Source organism: Balaenoptera ricei, chromosome 1 (genome assembly GCF_028023285.1).
Source record: "Balaenoptera ricei isolate mBalRic1 chromosome 1, mBalRic1.hap2, whole genome shotgun sequence".
Classification (NCBI taxonomy): domain Eukaryota; kingdom Metazoa; phylum Chordata; class Mammalia; order Artiodactyla; family Balaenopteridae; genus Balaenoptera; species Balaenoptera ricei.
In genome coordinates, this window is record NC_082639.1 from 161,811,912 (window position 1) to 161,830,895 (window position 18,984).

The 18,984-nt window shown below is 37.0% G+C and overlaps 1 protein-coding gene across 1 annotated transcript; it reads left to right on the forward strand.

Annotated features, from left to right (window-relative positions):
- Positions 1 to 430: 430 nt before the first annotated feature.
- LOC132372105 (C4b-binding protein alpha chain-like) lies at positions 431 to 2,608 on the forward strand. The gene is made up of 3 exons (XM_059934214.1): positions 431 to 593; positions 1,704 to 1,879; positions 2,471 to 2,608. Exons 1-3 carry the CDS (start codon positions 431 to 433, stop codon positions 2,606 to 2,608), a joined length of 477 nt encoding a protein of 158 aa, XP_059790197.1.
- The last annotated feature ends 16,376 nt before the right edge of the window (positions 2,609 to 18,984 follow it).

The window sequence follows — 18,984 nt, forward strand, 5'->3', positions numbered from 1 at the left end:
AATGATCAGTACCGAGAGCAGGATTCCAGAAAGTGACAGTGGACTTTGTGCTAACACAAACCTGAGTTGAATCCTTAATTTGATTCATGTTACTGGTACTTACTAGCTGTGACCTTGTGTAGAATATTTGACTCCTCTAAGGTTGTGTTTCCTTTTCTCTAATGTGGGTCTGATGTTCATACGGCCTCAGAGAGTTAGCATGAGGATTAAATGGTATAACATATATATGATGATTAACACAGTGTCTAGCAAGTGGTTAAGAACTCAATAAATCATTCCTAGTGATTTTGTTAAGTAAATGAAACATACCTCAACAGTATAATTTAATGACTTTGTTCTATAAAATGGGAAGAGTCCATCACTCTGAATAGTTAGTTAAACTCTAGCTCATTCTCTTCTACCCTTCTCTTTTGCCATTCAAGACTGCAACATGTTTCCTAGCATTGCCCATGGATCCTATGAAGATGTGAGTTCAATTTTTTCCTTTACTACTGTGGTGCAGTATAAATGTGATGAAGGATATGTTCTGGTTGGAGAAGAAAAAATCACCTGCAGAAATTCACATTGGTCATCTGAAGTTCCTCAGTGTAAAGGTAACTCCACTTTACTGATGGCCCTTGCTAAGATGGTAGGACCACCATGCAAGTTCTGACAGTATGGTTTCCCCCCAGCAAGAGGCAGCACTTAGAAATTTGTATGTATGTATTTATTTATTCATTTCCTGTATTTAATACTTCGATGTGGTACTGTGCTGTTTAAAAAATATGTGCGGTATTAAAAAATATTTGTCTCAAAAATATTCTTCTATGTTATCTTCCAGAGCTTTGTTGCTTTACCTTTCACATTGATATCCCCAGCCCACTTGGAATTCCTATGGGTTTATCGTGTAAAGTAGGGGTCAAAATTTGTTTTTCTCCAATGAGTAGTCAATGAACCCAGCACCACATAAAATGGACCGTAGTTTTCACACTGCTCTACAGTACTACCTTTGTCAATATTCAAGAGTTAGAGATAATAATTTTTAATTTAAGAGAATAGTGAGGATTCAGCACAATTTTAGTGTATTCCTGTGAAAGTTAGAATGAGGACTCATGGAAAAATCCCAAACATCCTTGAAGTATCTGATATCTCCATTAGAACCTGGTGCATGTCATCACCTCCTCATAGAGAAGCTGACCTGATATGAGACCAAGATTAGGTGTGCATTTTTTTTTTCCTTACCACACGGCTAACAGCAACTCAAGTGTCTAATTTCCCACCATTGTCTCCATTTAATACAGGAAGATACTAAGGGCATAAGAACAGAAATTACATACTTATGATGCTGAAAAGAGTCAGGTTTTGACATACAGTAGTTTTTAAAACTCAGATTTTAGACCACAATACCTAGGTTTATACCATAATCATGTCACCTAAAAGCTACGCAACCATAGACAAGTCACATAAATTGTCTTTACCTAATTTTTCTCTCCAGCAAAGTGTAGATAATAATAGTGTTTTATGTTGATGATAGCTATACATTAACATTAATATTATTGTTATTAATTTTATTGTTATAATAATACAATAAATGTAGTTAAAGAACAACTCTCAGACTGCAGGCATAATTTATTATCAGTGTTTCTCACCCCCCAGTATTCTTTACTATTGTAAGATCTTATTCTGAGAATCACAAAATGATCAAAATCGTGTTTCCATTACAGCTCTGTGTCTGAAACCAGAGATAAAAGATGGAACTCTGTCTCTGGACCAGGATCAGTATGTTGAGCCTGAAAATGTCACTGTCCAGTGTGACTCTGGCTATAGTGTGGTCGGCTTTCCGAGTATCATCTGCTCAGAGAACAGAACCTGGTACCCAGAAGTGCCCAAGTGTGAGTGGGTAAGTGGCACACACCTTGGGGTATTCTATCACATTGTAAAAATGATAACCCGCTCCAGAGCACTGTCCCAGCCAACACTGATGAGAGCTGACTTTTGTTGGGACTCATTTCTGAGTTGTTTAAATCAATTTCAGAATCAGCACTTTTACTTTCAAAGCGCATGTTGAGCTCTTAAAGCAAGTTCTAATTCTCTTATTTTATAGCAAGAAAGACCAAGCCCCTAGATAGGAGGGTTCCATAGATCCAGGCCACCCGGCTCCCAGCTCTGCATTTTCTATTACAGTAAGTGCTATGCTTTTGCATAGACATCAGATCCATCCTTTCAGATGACCCTGAAGAAGTTCCCTGAGTATCTTCTGCAGTGCTGTTCCTTCTCTGCTTAGTTTCATTGCTGCCTTAGAGCAGTGCTGGTCTCGATCTTAGGGCAAATACTTTGCTGAGATGCACAAAGTGTCTTCTGATTTCTTGCATCAGTCCTAAGGAGGGTCTTGATACTCCAATTTTATTGTCATCAATAGGCATCCTGAAGGAATCTTATACCTTCACAGTTTGGAGAGAAGCCTCTCAAACCATCCTTTTATCTCTTTTAGGAAGTTCGCACGGGCTGTGAACAAGTACTCGCAGGCAGGAAACTCATGCAGTGTCTCCCAAGTCCAGAGGATGTAAAAATGGCCCTGGAGGTGTATAAACTGTCTCTGGAGATTGAAAGATTGGAGCTACAGACTTGAAGTCGAGCACCAGTTAAAAATCAGTACATTTATTTCCCCTCTCTTCCTCTTAAAAACAGAGAATTAGGTACATTTCCCTCATTAGCAACTCTACTGGTCCTTAAGTGCTATTATTTACTGAAAAAATACCTGTGTTAGAAGAATCTTTGAAATTTTTGATGCCACTGCTAATGTGGAACTATTGGTGGTTTATATCCTATCTCATTTTAAGCTTCTGCTTCCCTAGATTTGGTGGAATGGAAGAAATAAATAATCACCTGTCAAAAATGCAGTGTCTTTGTTTTCACTTTGATTCCCTTGTAATGAGAAATTAGGGCCCTATATCAATCACTTCCTGATGCTTCTCTAATTAATGCTTCTTTTCTATTTTCATACTGGAGCCTTGTCTGAGATGTATTTACACTACATCTTCACTTCCTACTCATCCTTCAGTGCCCAGGTCAAATATCACATCTTCCTCCGTCTTCTCCTTTCTCTTTCTATTGATTACCAATATTTTCCCTGCAACAACTTCTCAGTTCCTCTTTATACTTAAGGTATATTTGGTTTTGTTTGACATCCCCTCCATCCAATAATAACCAGCTTGGATGCCTTTGAAAGCCTGTGTGCAACCCAAGTATTCTTGAGCATGTCCAAGTCTTCCCATCCAGTGTGATCACTCTTTTCTTTAATACTTCAATTAAAATAGCTTTAATGTCTCTCTTAGGACAGATTTCCCAGAAGCAGACCCTGAGAAGAGAATTTATGTGCAAGTAATTTATTAAGGAACTTGGAATTTCTCCAAGTTCTCAAAGGAGAAACGGGAAAAGGAGTAGGGTAAGCAGGATGGGACAGGGAAGGCACGTAGTAGGGTGACCAGGCAAAGTCAAAGGAAGGTGGCTTAACCTTGACCCAGAAGGGAACCCTGGACTATAAGTTTGTGTACATTTTGTCCCAATTCCAGGTAAAGGAACTGGGCTTTCATTCTGCTGTACCAGTCAGTTATTGGTGAAGGGGCACCCTGTGGGCACATGAGCCCCCAGGACAGCCAGCTCTCTCTGTGTGACTACAAAGCTGACTAGCAGCCTGAGGGGAGCCCTCCCAAAAGAGTGGAAGGTATAACCCTAAGAAACCAGAGTACACAGAAGCCTGCAGAGGAGAGCACAGAATAAAAAGGTCTGAGGGCCTGGGTAGAGCTTTCAATGCTTATCCCACACGTGTTATTCTTATATCTCTGGATATTCTGGGGAGCTTTATAATTTCTTATGGTCACCTCTTCTGCCAGTTTTTTGCCTCCCCAAATGTCATTCTCACTCATGCTTACTTAGCTACTATGGCTGGCCTCTGGTTCTCCACTGCATCTTGATCAATTATAGAGAACATCACCTCTTTTCTTTGATTTCTTCAAAACAGCAGTCACATAAAGTTGCATAGCAGACTTTTACTAACGCTCTCGAGTTAACAGAGGGATGTCTGGCTGGCTGCACAAGACTGGACTTCCACATCGAATGTTACATAACTGTGATCTTAAAAGACCATTGCCTTTCCCTGCCACCAGGAACCTCTTCTAGCTGACTTTCTCAGCATGACCCTGCCAGCCTCCAGGATTTTCTGGTCTGATGCTTTCTCTCCTCAAATCACTCCTTATCACACTTCATCTGTTCTTGCTATCACTGCCCCAGAAACCCATTTCTTTTTACTTTATTAGGGAAAGCATTTTAGCAATCTGTCTTTCCCTAGTTTCAGGGATTTCATATCCAAAAATCCATGAATGTACTCAGACAAACAAAGAACTATCCATTCCAGGTCTGGGCGCCAAGCTGTAGAGAAGATTCAGAGGCATCTCTGAAACCTGAGTCTCATATTTCCTCCCCTGCAAGTCTCCATCCAGGGCAGTGTGGAGACCTTTCCACACTGACGTGAATTATGCCACAATCTTTTCATGTGTTGATTCTAAATTAATTACACATAATTATAATTATAGAAGTAATATATGTGCAGGAAAACAAGAATTCAAACCTTACAGAGGGATTTATAAAAAATAAAAGTAAGATTCTTCCCTCTTCTGCCTCAGTCCTACTCTGTTTTGAGTTTTTCTGCTGATTAGCTTAGTCACTCTGAAGAGAGAATGAATTCACATCACGTGACTTTTTATCTCTAAACATATATTTTTATTTCCTGCTACAAAATTGATCAATCTAGCTCTGACTTTCCCTCTCTTCTCTCTCTCCACTGGTCAGTCTCATTTAATTATATATATTTTTAGTGATTACTTATCTTTAGGGCTTTAAATAATGTACTTAAACCTCTATTATTTATGCAACTTTATTTTTAATAATTTACTATTTTATTAAAGTAGTATAAGCAAATAATCAAAAAGTCAAATAATCCCCAAAAAACCTTTTAATGAAAACCCTAAGATTCTGATCCACTCAATCCCACCCTTTGGTCTCTTTCCCCAAAAATAACCATTTTCAACTCCTATAGCTCTGTTATGATGTTTATCTACATATTTCCAAACAATATTCTTATTATACTTATGTTTATTATTTTTAAACATTATGTATTGACTGATTAAGCAAATCTTGATCTTTGCTAAGCCAAGGTAAGCTTAACAGTGATCTGTGAATATATTGCTTTACAGCTCTTTAATTTTTACGGCATTAATAATTTATCTTGTTTTTTGTTTAGTTTTCTATGTTTCTATTGCTGATTCTTGCTACATGCTCCAAAAGATCTGTCATAGTCTAGCAATCTATTTCCTAATGCTCAGACATGTCAATGCCGTTTTAATTCCACATACTTCTCCACCATCACTCCTGGAGATTTCCTTCCCAGGCTCTCTTTTCAGTGATTCTGAAATAAATGGTTTACTTTTAAATCTTAGGTCTTCTCTTTGCTGTTCTCTTTATTACTTTGATTCCAAGTCTTTGCTCTGGTGTATTTCCTCATTTTTGTTGGAACAGATCTTTCAAAAGGTGCCTGGGAAGTAAATTTTTGAGTCCTTACATGTTTTACAATAACTATTTTTTCTACCCTCATAGTTAATTGATAGATTGTTTGCATGTAGAAGTTTGTGTTCTCAGAATTTTGAAGGCGTTTCTCCACTGCCATGTGCCTTCCAGTTCTGCTATGGAAGAATCCACGGTATTCCAGTTCTTCTTACAATGTTGTTGATTTTTATTTTCTCTCTCTCTGGGAGATAGTAGTATCTTCTCTTTATCCCTGTGGCCTTGCTGTAAGATGTTTTTCATACATTAACTTGGGTACTTGTTGGGAATTTTTGACCTGTAAACACATGACCTTTAGGTCAGGGAAAATTTTTAGAATTTTTTTCTGTTATTTTCTGTTTTCATTTTATTTTGTCTTATCCCCCCACCCCCACCCCAGAACTCCCTTTAGTAAAATATTGTTTTAACCTTTTTTTTTTTCTGTCCTACTTCCCATATCTTGTTTTTTGTGGCCTACTTTTGGGAAGATTTTCCTGACTTTGTATTTTAAGATTTTTATTGAAGATTAAAATCTATCACATTTTAATTTCCAGTAACTTGCTCTTGTTCTCTACATGTTCTTTTAATGTGTTATTCTGTTCTTTCATCATAGATTCAATATCATTTTTTCTGTGTCTGAAAATACTAATTATAGGTGAAGTTTGGGGGACATTCCTTTCTCTCTATTCATACAAAAGAGTGGGACCCTTAAATATTGATTGATATCTCTGCATGTATGAGTGAGGCTTCTCTACTGGTGAACTTCTTTGTAGCATGGTGGGCAGCAAGAAGGTTTAACTATTTGTATGTTTGTTTTACTTTTAAATGGGACATGTATCTATCGGTCTTTTCTTAGGAGATACTCAATGCCTTCTGAGAAGATTTCTGTAATCCCTTCCTTACTGATTTATCGACCTTAGTCTTTTCTCTTGAGTTTCTAACACTTATATGTACTACTATGTAAAACGAAGAAATGTGTGCTTCTAAGTTTATGTTCAACTTCACTGTCCTTTCCACCTGTCAACCTCTATCAACATACTATTATTTTTATATTGCATCATTTATAGCCCTTTGATTCTATTGAGTATCTCTGACCACTACCCACTGAAGGTAGAACTAACCTCTGTCATATACTGCACTTACCATTTCATTTGTGGGCTTTATTCACAGTAAGTGTTCAAAAATCATTTCATAAAAGGATGTTTAAATTCCATGAGCTAAGATTTAGTACAAAAGATCAATTTTTAAAACTCTCTGCTGAATGGAATTTCTTCTATGGTCCCAAGTACAAAAACAAGTGATTTGTTCATTTTCTGGGTTTATCACGAGACCCCAGGGCCATGAAAAGGGCCAAGAATAGCCAAGATAATCTTGAAACAGAAGAAAGCTTGAGAACTAATATTATTAGAGACTTCAAGAAAGATGGATTATAAAGGTGTATTAATTAAGACAGTGGGTGTTGGTGCAAATAGAATCAAGCTGACTAGATCCAGAAAAAATATATATACATACATATATATTTATAAAATTTATATTTACAGTAGTATATTTACCTTAATTGTGCAAAATTTGACTCTTCAGTGTGGTGGGAAGTGATGTCTTTTCAATGAATATTTCCTACGTTAATCATAGAGCTACATGGAAAAATTGTATCTTGACCCTTACCTTACATTTACCAAAAAGAAATCCAAAGTGGATTATAGATCTACATGTGAAAAGTAAAAAAAAAAAAAAAATAACACATGTAAAAGGATATCTTCATGATCTTGAAGTAGGAAGATAACCTTATACACAACAATATAAAAGGCATTATGAAAAAATTTATAAATTGTCTAATATTAAAACAAGCATTTCTGTTTATTTAAAGATACCATTAAGGTTCTCCAAAGAAGGTGTACAAATTGCCAGTAGGCATATGAAAAGATACTCAGCATCATTAGTCTTAGAGAAATGCAAATCAGAACTGCAGTGGCATACTGCTTCCCACCCACTGAGATGACTGTAATTTTTTTAGTAGAAAATAACAAATGTTGGGAAGATGTGGAGCAATTGGAACACTCATACATTGTTGGTAGGAATGTAAAATGTTGTAGTTGTTTGGAAAAAGTTTGACAGTTTCTCAAAAAGTTAGAGCCCCTATGTGATCCAGCAGTTCATTTTCAACCATATACACAAGAGAATTGAAAGCATATCTTCCTATAAACATATGCACGTGAATGTGCATAGCAACATTATTCATAATAACCCCAAAGTGAAAACAACTCAACTGATGAATGGATAAGTAAAATGTGGTCTATCCATAAATGGCATACTATTCAGCCATAAAGAGGAATGAAGTATTGACACATGCTACAGTGTGGATGAACCTTGACAACAATATGCTAAGGAAAAGAAGCCAGACACAAAAGACTACATCCTGTATAATTTAATTTATATGAAATGTCAACTCTATAGAGACAAAAAGTAGATTAGTATTTGCCAGGGGATAGGGGAGAGAGGGAATGCAGAGTAACTGCTAAAGGGTAGGGGGTTTCTTTTTGGGGTGTAGAAAATGTTCTGGAATTAGATAGTGATGGTGGTTGCACAACTTTATGAATTGTAGACTTTAAAATGATAAATTTTGTGGTATGTCAATTATATCTCAAAAAAAAGCTACTGAGTTGAGCTGAATTTTGTCCTCCTCAAACTCATATGTTCAAATCTGTGGTACTCTAGTACTTCAGAATGTAACTGTATTTGGAGATACGATCTTTTGAAAGGTGATTAAGTTAAAATTAGGTCTTTAGGCTGAAAAATCTAATTCAAAAAGATACATGAAACCCAATGTTCGTAGGAGTACTATTTACAATAGTCAAGTCATGGAAACAACCCAAATGCCCATCAACAGATGATTGGTTTAAGAAGATGTGATACACACACACACACACACACACACACACACACACACACACACACACACACAATGGAATATTACTCAGCCATAAAAACGGATGAAATGTTGCCATTTGCATCAACATGGATGGACCTAAAGAATATCATACTAAGTGAAATAAGTCAGACAGAGAAAGACAAATATTATTTTATACTACTTATATATGTACTCTAAAATATAATAAACAATCTTATATACAAAACAGAAACAGACTCCCAGACATAGAAAACAAACATGGTTACCAAAGGGAAAAGGGAGTGGGGAAGGAATAAATTAAGGGTATGTGATTAACAGGTACACATTACTATACATAAAATAGATAAGCAAGAAGGATTTACCATGTAACACAAGGAACAATATTCAATATCTTGTAACAACCTATAATGGAAAAAATCTGAAAAAAAAATAACTGAATCATTTTGCTGTACACCTGAAACTAACACAATATTATAAATAACACTATACTTCAATAAAAAAATGAGGTCATTAGGGTGGGCCCTAATTCAATGTGACTGGTGTCCTTACAAGAAGGGGAGATTTGGACACACAGAGATATCAGACATGGGTGCATGTCTGATAGAGGGATGACCATGTGAAGACACAGCAAGAAGGAGGCCGTCTGCAGGCCAAGGAGACACCTGGAACAGATTTCCCCTCCCAGGCCGCATAAGAAACAGAATGTGCTCGCATTTTGATCTCAGCCTTCCAGTCTCCAAAACTGTGAGAAAATAAATCCCTGCTGTTTAAGCCACTCAATCTGTGATATTTTGTTATGGCAGCACTAATACAGACACCACTAAGGAAATGAAAGGGCAAGCCTCAGGCTGGGAAGTGATATTTGCAATACCTATGTCCAACTAAAGACTCATATCCAAAATATATTTAAAAAACTCTTACAAAACAATAAGAAAAATATAATCAGCCCACCAAAAGAATGAAAAAAAGACCTGAAAGAGCCATCACAAAAAGGGATATCCAGCTGGCCAATGACATATGAAAAGATGATCAACTTCATTAGTCATCAGGGAAATTAAAATGAAAACCCCAGGATGGCAGTGGGGCACGAAGACTGATACAAAATACATATACAGTTCAGTAAAAAAATAAAGAAAACTACAGTGCAATTTCACTACATACCAAGAAGAATTGCTAAAATGACAAAATAGGAAGTGTTAGCAAGAATGTATCGCAAAAAAAAAAAAAAAAAGAATGTATTGCAGCCATGACTCTGAAAAACTGCTGTTGAAAGTGTAAATTTGTCCAACTGCCTTGGAAAATTCTTTGACAGTAACTCCCAAAGCTGAACACACACCTACTTTCACTCCTGGGTATTAACTCTCAGAAACGCATACATCTGTTCAACAATGGACATGTATTAGAATGTTTGTAGCAGCCTTATCTACAATAGCTCCAAACTGGAAACTACCAAAATGCTTATGTGTAGTAGAGGGGATAAATTAACTGTGATATATCACATGATGAAATATACCACAATGGATTGAATGATTATATGGATGAATTTCAAAACATAAGATATTTAGTGAAAGATGCCAGACACAGAGTAGTAGATACTGCTTCATTTCATTTATGTAACGTACAAAAACAAGCAAAAGAAATCCACAGTGTTCAAAGTCAGAATAGCAATCCCCTTGGAAGGGGGCATGGGGAGGGCTATGAAGGTTTTGGTAATATTTTGTTTCTCCATCTGGATGGTGTGACATGGGTGTAATTCAATGTATGAAAAGTCAACTAGCTCTATAATTAATTGCACTTTTTGGGGTATACTATATTTTAATATAAATTAAATTAAAAATTGGAAAAAGAGTGGATCTTCCATACCCTAGTGATCTGGGGGGGTGTGGGTAATGGTAGGTTTTCCATTTACTTAGAATATTCTTATCAATAATACATTCAGATACAGGAGAAATTGCCATTTTTTCTCACTGTAGAATTCATCTTTCCAATGTCTTTATTGGCTGCCACGTTTTGCCCCTTTACAGCTACACCTGACACCCCCAAGTTTACTGTGGCACCAGTTTTGTGGGACAATGTGAATAAGTCCCAGTAGCTACATGCTTAATCTGTGTTGTTTTGGTTTCCTCTATTGGCTCATTGATTTTTATTGGGGCAGGAAATAATAGTCAGGGTATCAGATTTCATTGTTGTTGCTCTCCAGATTATTCTACTAGACCAGATCCTTGGGAGTTAAGGGCATAGTTATTATGTCCCACTAGTAAGTTCTACCTTCCATTACACATCTCAAAGTTTTAGGTATCTCAAACTATAGATGGTAAATAACCTGGCTTTCACAATATCATACCTCTCCCCTTCATTGTCCCAACTTTTTCCTCACAGAGATTTAGAGATAATATGTGTGGAGATTGTGCATCAACACCACTGTTACCACTGATCTACTCAGTGATAGTATTTACCGTATTGACAAATGTCAAGAGGAAGCTCAGATTGATGCAAAGATCAGATGTTGGGTTGGGTAAATCAAATCATTTGCTTATATAAAACATACAGAAATACAGAAGGATGTCATCAAGATCTGGACGTAGGGCAGAGAGATCAGTCACATGTTCCAGGTTAGGCAGAGGTCAAGTTTCCAAACTTCAAAATCATCACAGTGGATTCAGTGTTGAGATGATTTCATCTAAGTGAGTAAGAGTCTCATCAGAACATCTGGAAATTCAGATGCTCCCTTCTGAGCATTGCCTTATAACATTGAAGCAGTACTACACACTGGCTGCTTTTGATAAATGCTGAGCCCACTCATCTGGGCCAGGTGTACCTCATCAATATACAAAATGACTAGAGGTATAAAGACTTAGCCTCCCTGGCTAACACAGCCCACCCCCAATACATTCCTAAACTGGAACAAGGGTTAGTTACTGAGACCTCTCTTGGAATCAAGCTAATAGACCATTAGGGCCTATCCTATAATTACTCTCGGCACCTGAGTCATTATATTTTATTAAAATAGTACCATTCTCTCCAAGATTGAAGATCACTGGTTTCTTTACCCCTTCCCTTTCCCTTGCACTCTACATCTAATCAGTCATGTAATTTGGTTGTTTCTTTGGGCTATTTTTTATTTGTTACTCCAATTACAACAATTCTTTGACCTAAAATGGACCTTTGGTCCTTTGCTCTTTTACCTACCATTATTCTCCACCTCCCTTTTGAAAGTCTTTTTAAACAAGTTGTGTTCAAGAAAGATTAAAGAAAGACGGTTGAGGGTCCGTAAAAAGAAATGATTATAGAGATCAACAATAGAATCGAAATATATCTCTAATTCTGTCATTTCTAATAACATCTACCACTATCACCCTGGACTGAGACACCATCTTTTCTAGTCCATATTACTCCAATAGGCTTCCACTCTTGTTCCTCCTGGTAGCCATGGAGACCTGTTGGGGTTGTTCCTCTGCTCAAAATCCTTGATTAGTTTCCCTTCACAAACTAAGTCCCAGCAGGGCCTATCAAGCCCTACATGATCTAATGCTCTTCTGTGTTCTTCCTTCAGGACTTTAAAGAGGCTGGTATACTGTCTTCTGGCTTCTGTTACTTCTGGTGAGAAGTTAGCAATCATTCAAAGTATTCTCTGTTTGTAAATAATGTTTTTTCCCTAGATGATTTCAAAAACAATTTTTAAAAAATCTTTGGTTTGCAGTTGTTTGAATATAATGTGCCTAGATATGGTTTTATTCATATTTATCCTGCTTGAGTTTCATTGAACATCTTGAATCTGTAAATATATCTCTTTCCACCAATTTGAGAAATTTGTGATCGTTATTTTTCCAAGTAATTTGTCTGCCCCATTTTTCTTTTCTTTCTTTATGAGACTCTAATTACATGTATATTAAATCTTTTCATATTGTTCCATAAACCCCTGCAACTCTATTTTTTTACGTATCAATATTTTTTCCCTCTCTTCTTAAGATTGGATAATTTCTATTAATGTATCCTCAAGTTTGTTGACTCTTTCCTCTGTCATTTCCATTCTGCTGTTAATTTCCTCCAGTAACATTTTTATTTTAAAGATTGTATTTTTGAGTTCTAGAATTTCTTTTGGTGGTTTTATATAGTTTCTGTTTTTCTGCTGAGATTTCTTATGTTTCTATTGATTAATAAACTTCTATTCCTTTACATCCTTGAGCATAGTTACAGTAGCTATTTAAAAATCTTGTTTGCTAATTCCAACATTTGGATAATCTTGAGGATAGTCTATTGACTTTTTTTCCCCTTAAGAATGGTTCAAGTTTTCTAGTTTCTTCATATGTTGAGTAATTTTGGATTGTATCCTGGACATTGTGAATGAATTCTGTTATATTCCCTCCAAAAGACAGGTTCTGTTTGTTTAAGCAGGCAATTAACTTAGTTGGACTCGAACTGAAAATTCTGTCTTGGATAGCAGCTCAAAACTTAGTTCAGTTCTTTTATCTTTAGCTGGGCTGTTTTCAGTCACTAATAAGTGATTCAGAGATCAGCCAGAGACTGGGGCAGGGTTTACAGAGAGTATGGTCTCCCCCTCTCTCTGGCTTCTTAATTTTTAGCCCTTCATTTTCCAGTGGCTCTTGTTGCCCCAAACTCTGTTTCTGTTTCTCCAGGCCAGAAAGTCAGCTAGTTTTCTATTAAAGTGTTAGCCATCCCCCCCATGCCCTTAACAAATGGAAACTTGTACTATGCTGTTCCTTTCCTCTCATAGTTATTGCTTTCTAGAATGTATTCACTTTGGTTCACTCACTAGTCCCTTTAGGTAGGTGCTCCCTGCCTCCATATCTTGTCCAGAGTTCATAATAGTTATCTGTGGGAGAGTAGAACCATAGAAGCTTACACAGCTATACTGAAAACAGAACTCTACATACTCTTACACATATTCAGTCTTTTAAGTTTACAGGACATGTTGTTATCTCTTTTGGGAAATTTTTCCCCTGGATATTTGCATGGTTTATTCCCATACTTAATTCAAGTCTTCACTCAGGTGTCAATTATTTGGAAAGAACTTCCTTGGACATATTGTTTAATATATGCTGCCCATCCCACCTCACACATTACTATCTACCACTTTACCCTGCATTATCTTATTTTCACAGTACTTCTCTTTCTGACTTTATGTTATACATTAAATTTTATTTTTGTATATATTTATCTTTCTTACTAGACAATAAGCTCTATGAGTATTGAAATTTTTGTTTGCCTTGGATAGTGCTGCAACCTCAGCACCTAGAGGAGTTCTTGGCTCATTGTAGGGTTTCGATACATACTTGTTGAATTAACAGCTCATGCTAGACAGTTAAAAATAAATCTACACACAAATATGCTCAACTGATTTTTGACAAAGGCAAAAGCATATCAATGGGGAAAATGTAGCCTTTTTGACAAGTATTTCTAGAGCAACTGGACATTTATTGGCAAAAAATTAACCTTGATCTAAACCTCACACCTTATATAAAAATTAACTCAAAATGAATCCTGGACTTAAATGTGAAACATAAAATCAAAAGAACTTTTATGAAAAAACACAGGAAAAACATTATGGAATCTAAGACTTAAATGTAATGTGTAAAACTATAACACTTTTAGAAAAAAAATAGGAGAAAATCTTGGGATATAAGGCTAGGCAAAGATTTTAGGCTTGACACCACATGCCATAAGAGGATATTCATAAAAGGAAAAATTGATAAATCGGACCTCATTAAAATAAAAAACTTTTTCTCTGCAAAATACCATGTGAAGGGAATGAAAGACAAGCTACAGTCTGGGAGAAAATATTTTTAAATCATATATTTGTCTAAAAACAAATGTCTAGATTAAAGAACTCTCCAAACTCAACAGTGAAAAACAATCCAATGAGGAAATGGGCAAAAATCATGAATAAACATCTCACTGAAGATCATCTATAAATGGCAAATAAGCACATGAAAAGATGTTCAACATCATTAGCTATATGGGAAATGCAAATTAAGACCACAAGCTATGACTACACACCTATTAGAATGGCTAAAATAAAAAATAGTGGCAACATCAAATTCTGGCAAGGATGTGGGGACCCTCATTAGGTGAATGGTTGAACACTGTGGTACATCCATACCATGGAATACTACTCAGCGGTTAAAAAGAACAGACTATTGACACATACAAAAACTTGAATGGATGTCAAAAGAATTATGCTGAATGAAAAAAAAACCGAATACCCAAAGATTACATACTATGTCATTCTGTTTATATAACACTTTTAAAGTGACAAAATGTTTGAAATGGAAACCAGATTAGTGGTTTCCAGGGGTGAGAGATGAAGAGATAGCCAGGAGGGAGGTGGGTGTGGTTATAAAAATTCCTTGTGATGATGGAATTTTTCTGTATTTTGACTGTCACAGTGGATGCACAAACCTACATATGTGATAAAACTGTATAGAACTGAATACATTCACACACGGGTATAAAAATGAGAATAAGATGAGTGGGTTGTATCAACATCAATATCACTCATTGATATGAATGAATGAGCTCTTGATTATGTCCTTTCTTGATTGGAGGAGACAGACAGTGCTTCTGCTTTCTAGATCTTAACCCCATTTCCTTACCTTCATCATGTCTACCTAGTTATCTATTTTTCTTTGACAATTATTTACATTATTTAAAAAGTACTAAGTTATAGTGGAAAGCACATATCTGGCTCAGATCTTGGTTCAGCCATTTATTGCTTGTAAATTTTTTGGCAAGTGTTACTTAACATTTTTCAAGAAGGAGATTAAAAAATTATAGGATTGTTGTAAGATTAAATAGAATTGTTTATGGAAAGTGCTTAGAACATAGTAGGTGCTTAATAGATAGAAGGGATAATTCAAAATTGTCTTCTAGTGAATGTTTTAAATTGCTTTTTTTTCTAAATAATATTCAGTAGTACCTTGGATTCTCTTTCTAAATTAAAGCAAATTCATGGTGGATTTATTTGCTTTCCTTCCTCTCTGGGAAGGTTGAAATTTGGTTATGTTATGATCAATATTACACCATAATTTACTCAGTTATCTCTGGTGAGAGTCAGCACTTTGGATTTCGAACTCTTACAACAGTCTGCAGCTAAACTTGTTAGGAAGGTCGTTTTCAGGCATTTGCCAAAATTCATTGTCTTCTTTTAATAAACATTGGCATATTTTCAATTATTACTTCCCATTAAAGATAAAAATTATGCATGTAAACACTTGTCTTTTGCTGCTTTTGTCAGAGATATAAGACAGGACTGGATGTATTTTTTGGCTGACGGAATACATTCTGAATATTCTTAAGGTCTTCAATAATGTTCCTCTTATTTAACCACTTCCAACCACTTCAAAGTCTGGTGCATGCTTTTTCAGTGCTTCAGGCACCACTCTTCCCTCTTCTAATGGATTAGAATGGCACCAAAGGGTGACTCATTAGGTGTCTTAAGTAAATCAAGAATAACAAGAACGAAAGAACGAATGTCCCACTCAAATATTGTCTGAGTAATTTTTTCAAGCCCATTCTATATTCCTGATTCTTTTCATGCCTCTCTTTCCCCACTAGGCTTTAGAACTTCAGGAAGGAAACAACTTTCTCCATCAGTTTTTGTTCTGTTTGAGTTTTAATTTCATCCTGCTGTTGGCAGCCTAAACTCATAACCGAAGTCACAACTTTTCCTAATAGGCAGTGCTTCTCAGGAATGGCTTCCTCGCACACTAATTTCCAAACTCCACTGGACTTAATGCTTAGCTTGACCTAACTCAAGTTTTGCTTTGAGAGTTGCTGAAACCTCCCACTCTGAACCAAAGTGCTTTAAAAAAATCCCTTGTTTATCTTTTTACTTGGAAATTAATTATTTACATTTCAAGATAGCAATTTCCCACTCCTGATACCCAGGTAGGGCCCCGTGGGACTCCTGGGCACAAAGCCTTTCTGTGTCCCTCATTTCTTTGATTACAGGAAATAGGCTTCATTCAGCCTCCATGACCTTCCCTGAGTTCCAACGGGCAGATTCAAGCAGTTGTTAATTAGGGAAGGGATGCAAGACCACGGAGAAACGAACAGTCAAGAGAAAAAGTAGTGCAGCCTTGGGGCAAGGTCCTGGTTCCCCATCAATGGATACACACAAAAATACCTTTGAGCTGCTTTGCAGCTACTGAAACCTCCTCCAGATGGGAGAAGTTAATGAAAGGTATGCTGCCCACAAGTATGCAGACTCGAGACCAGTTGGAACCTGAAGGTTGATGATCCTGACTCTTACGTACCTCACCAACCAACCCATCAGAAGAATGTCCATGAGCTGATCACGCCCTCTTTGAACCATTACAATAAAACTTCTCACTGTCCTCTCCAAGTTGGGACACATAGTTTTTCAATGCAGGAGCCTGCTGTGTCCCCTTTGCCTGGCAAGCTATCCTTTTCTACTTCACCCAAAACTCTGTCTCCGAGATTCAATTCGGCACCAGTGTATAGAGAAGCTGAGCCTTTGGCATCACTCCTAGCACAAAAAGAAAAGATTAGGGTTACACTTCTAAATACTCTCAGAGTTCCAAAAGTCTACTTGCTCCTGGCATCGGATCTTGATGATAGCATTGTCAACTACAAATCGGCACTTGCCATGGGCACTTGCCATCTACCTCTACAAAGATTAAGTCAGGTGCCACTGCAGCTGCTAACTTTCAACACCCCGTGAAAGGAGTTCAGGATGGAGAGCAGAAATGAGGCACTCTGTGCTCTGGGAAAAACTGGGAGAACAGGTCTTCAGATAGTTAGATATTTTCAGGAGCTGATTTTATGAGCCCAATTCTTGTATCTCCTCATATCTAGAAAAGCACTAAATTCCCTCATGGTGACATCTGCTCCTCGTGAGTAGCAGTAACCCTCACAAGACCTTCTGCAAATATATGTGTTTGATTGCATGTACTCCCTCTTCACCAAAATCACATATATACTGACCTTCCCCTCCACCCCACCTCTTTGGAACAGTTTCTCAGAGCTATCTGAAATGCTGTCTCCCAGGCTACAGTCCTCATTTTACCCCAAATAAAATTTAACTCACAATTCTCACGTTGTGCATTTTTTTTAAAAAAGTCAGCAGCATTGAGGTTTCTAGTGCGCTTTCACTCAGCCCTAATTCTGCCCTCTTTTTCTCAGTTTCTTCCAAACTCAAAGTTCAGTATTGACCTGTATTTTACCCTGGGGTTTTGCTGACTGTTATGCAACTGAAATCCAGTTTTGAGAGTGCGGCTGCTAGTTCACTCTCTTCCTTCCAGATATTTTCAGGTGACATCTGAGATTTTTGAGCTTCGGTTGGTGCACGATTGGTTGTCAACACTTACCATGAGGCCTTTGTCAGGGAGCAAGTCCCCAGTTCTGTACCTCCTTGGGATTCCGACCGTGCTCCTCTGCCCCACCAGCCTACATGGTGAGTAAAGTAGTTGCTGGTTCTCAGGGCCCCAGGAAAGCAATTAGAGAAGTGCTCAGTTAATGGAGAGAAGGTAGTTTAGACAAATCAATTGCAAATGTACTCATTCCATATTACACAAATGTACTCATTCCTCAGAATGGGAGAAAATATTTGCAAACAAATCAATGGACAAAGGATTAATCTCCAAAATATATAAACAGCTCATGCAGCTCAATATTAAAAAAAACAAACAACCCAATCCAAAAATGGGCAGAAGACCTAAATAGACATTTCTCCAAAGAGGACATACAGATGGCCAAGAAGCACATGAAAAGCTGCTCAACATCACTAATTATTAGAGAAATGCAAATCAAAACTACAATGAGGTATCACCTCACACCAGTTAGAATGGGTTTCATCAGAAAATCTACAAACATCAAATGCTGGAGAGGGTGTGGAGAAAAGGGAACCCTCTTGAACTGTTGGTGGGAATGTAAACTGATACAGCCACTATGGAGAACAGTATGGAGGTTCCTTAAAAAACTAAAAATAGAATTACCATATGATCCAGCAATCCCACTACTGGGCATATACCCAGAGAAAACCACAATTCAAAAAGACACATGCACCCCAATGTTCACTGCAGCACTATTTACAATAGTCAGGTCATGGAAGCAACCTAAATGCCCATCGACAAACGAATGGCTAAAGAAGTTGTGGTACGTATATACAATGCAATATTACTCAGCCATGAAAAGGAATGAAATTGGGTCATTTGTTGAGACGTGGATGGATCTAGAGACTGTCATACAGAGTGAAGTAAGTCAGAAAGAGAAAAACCAATATCGTATATTAATGCATATATGTGGAACCTAGAAAAATGGTACAGATGAACCGGTTTGCAGGGCAGAAATTGAGACACAGATGTAGAGAACAAACGTATGGACACCAAGGCGGGAAAGCCGCGGGGGGTTGGTGGTGGTGGTGTGATTAATTGGGCGATTGGGAATGACATGTATACACTGATGTGTATAAAATTGATGACTAATAAGAACCTGATGTACAAAAAAATTTTAAAAAG

Coding starts and splice junctions, on each gene's coding strand:
- LOC132372105 (XM_059934214.1), top strand. CDS start 431: ATGTTTCCTAGCATTGCCCATGGATCCTATGAAGATGTGAGTTCAATT. Junction 594..1,703: donor TGAAGTTCCTCAGTGTAAAG/GTAACTCCACTT, acceptor TTTCCATTACAG/CTCTGTGTCTGAAACCAGAG. Junction 1,880..2,470: donor AAGTGCCCAAGTGTGAGTGG/GTAAGTGGCACA, acceptor TATCTCTTTTAG/GAAGTTCGCACGGGCTGTGA.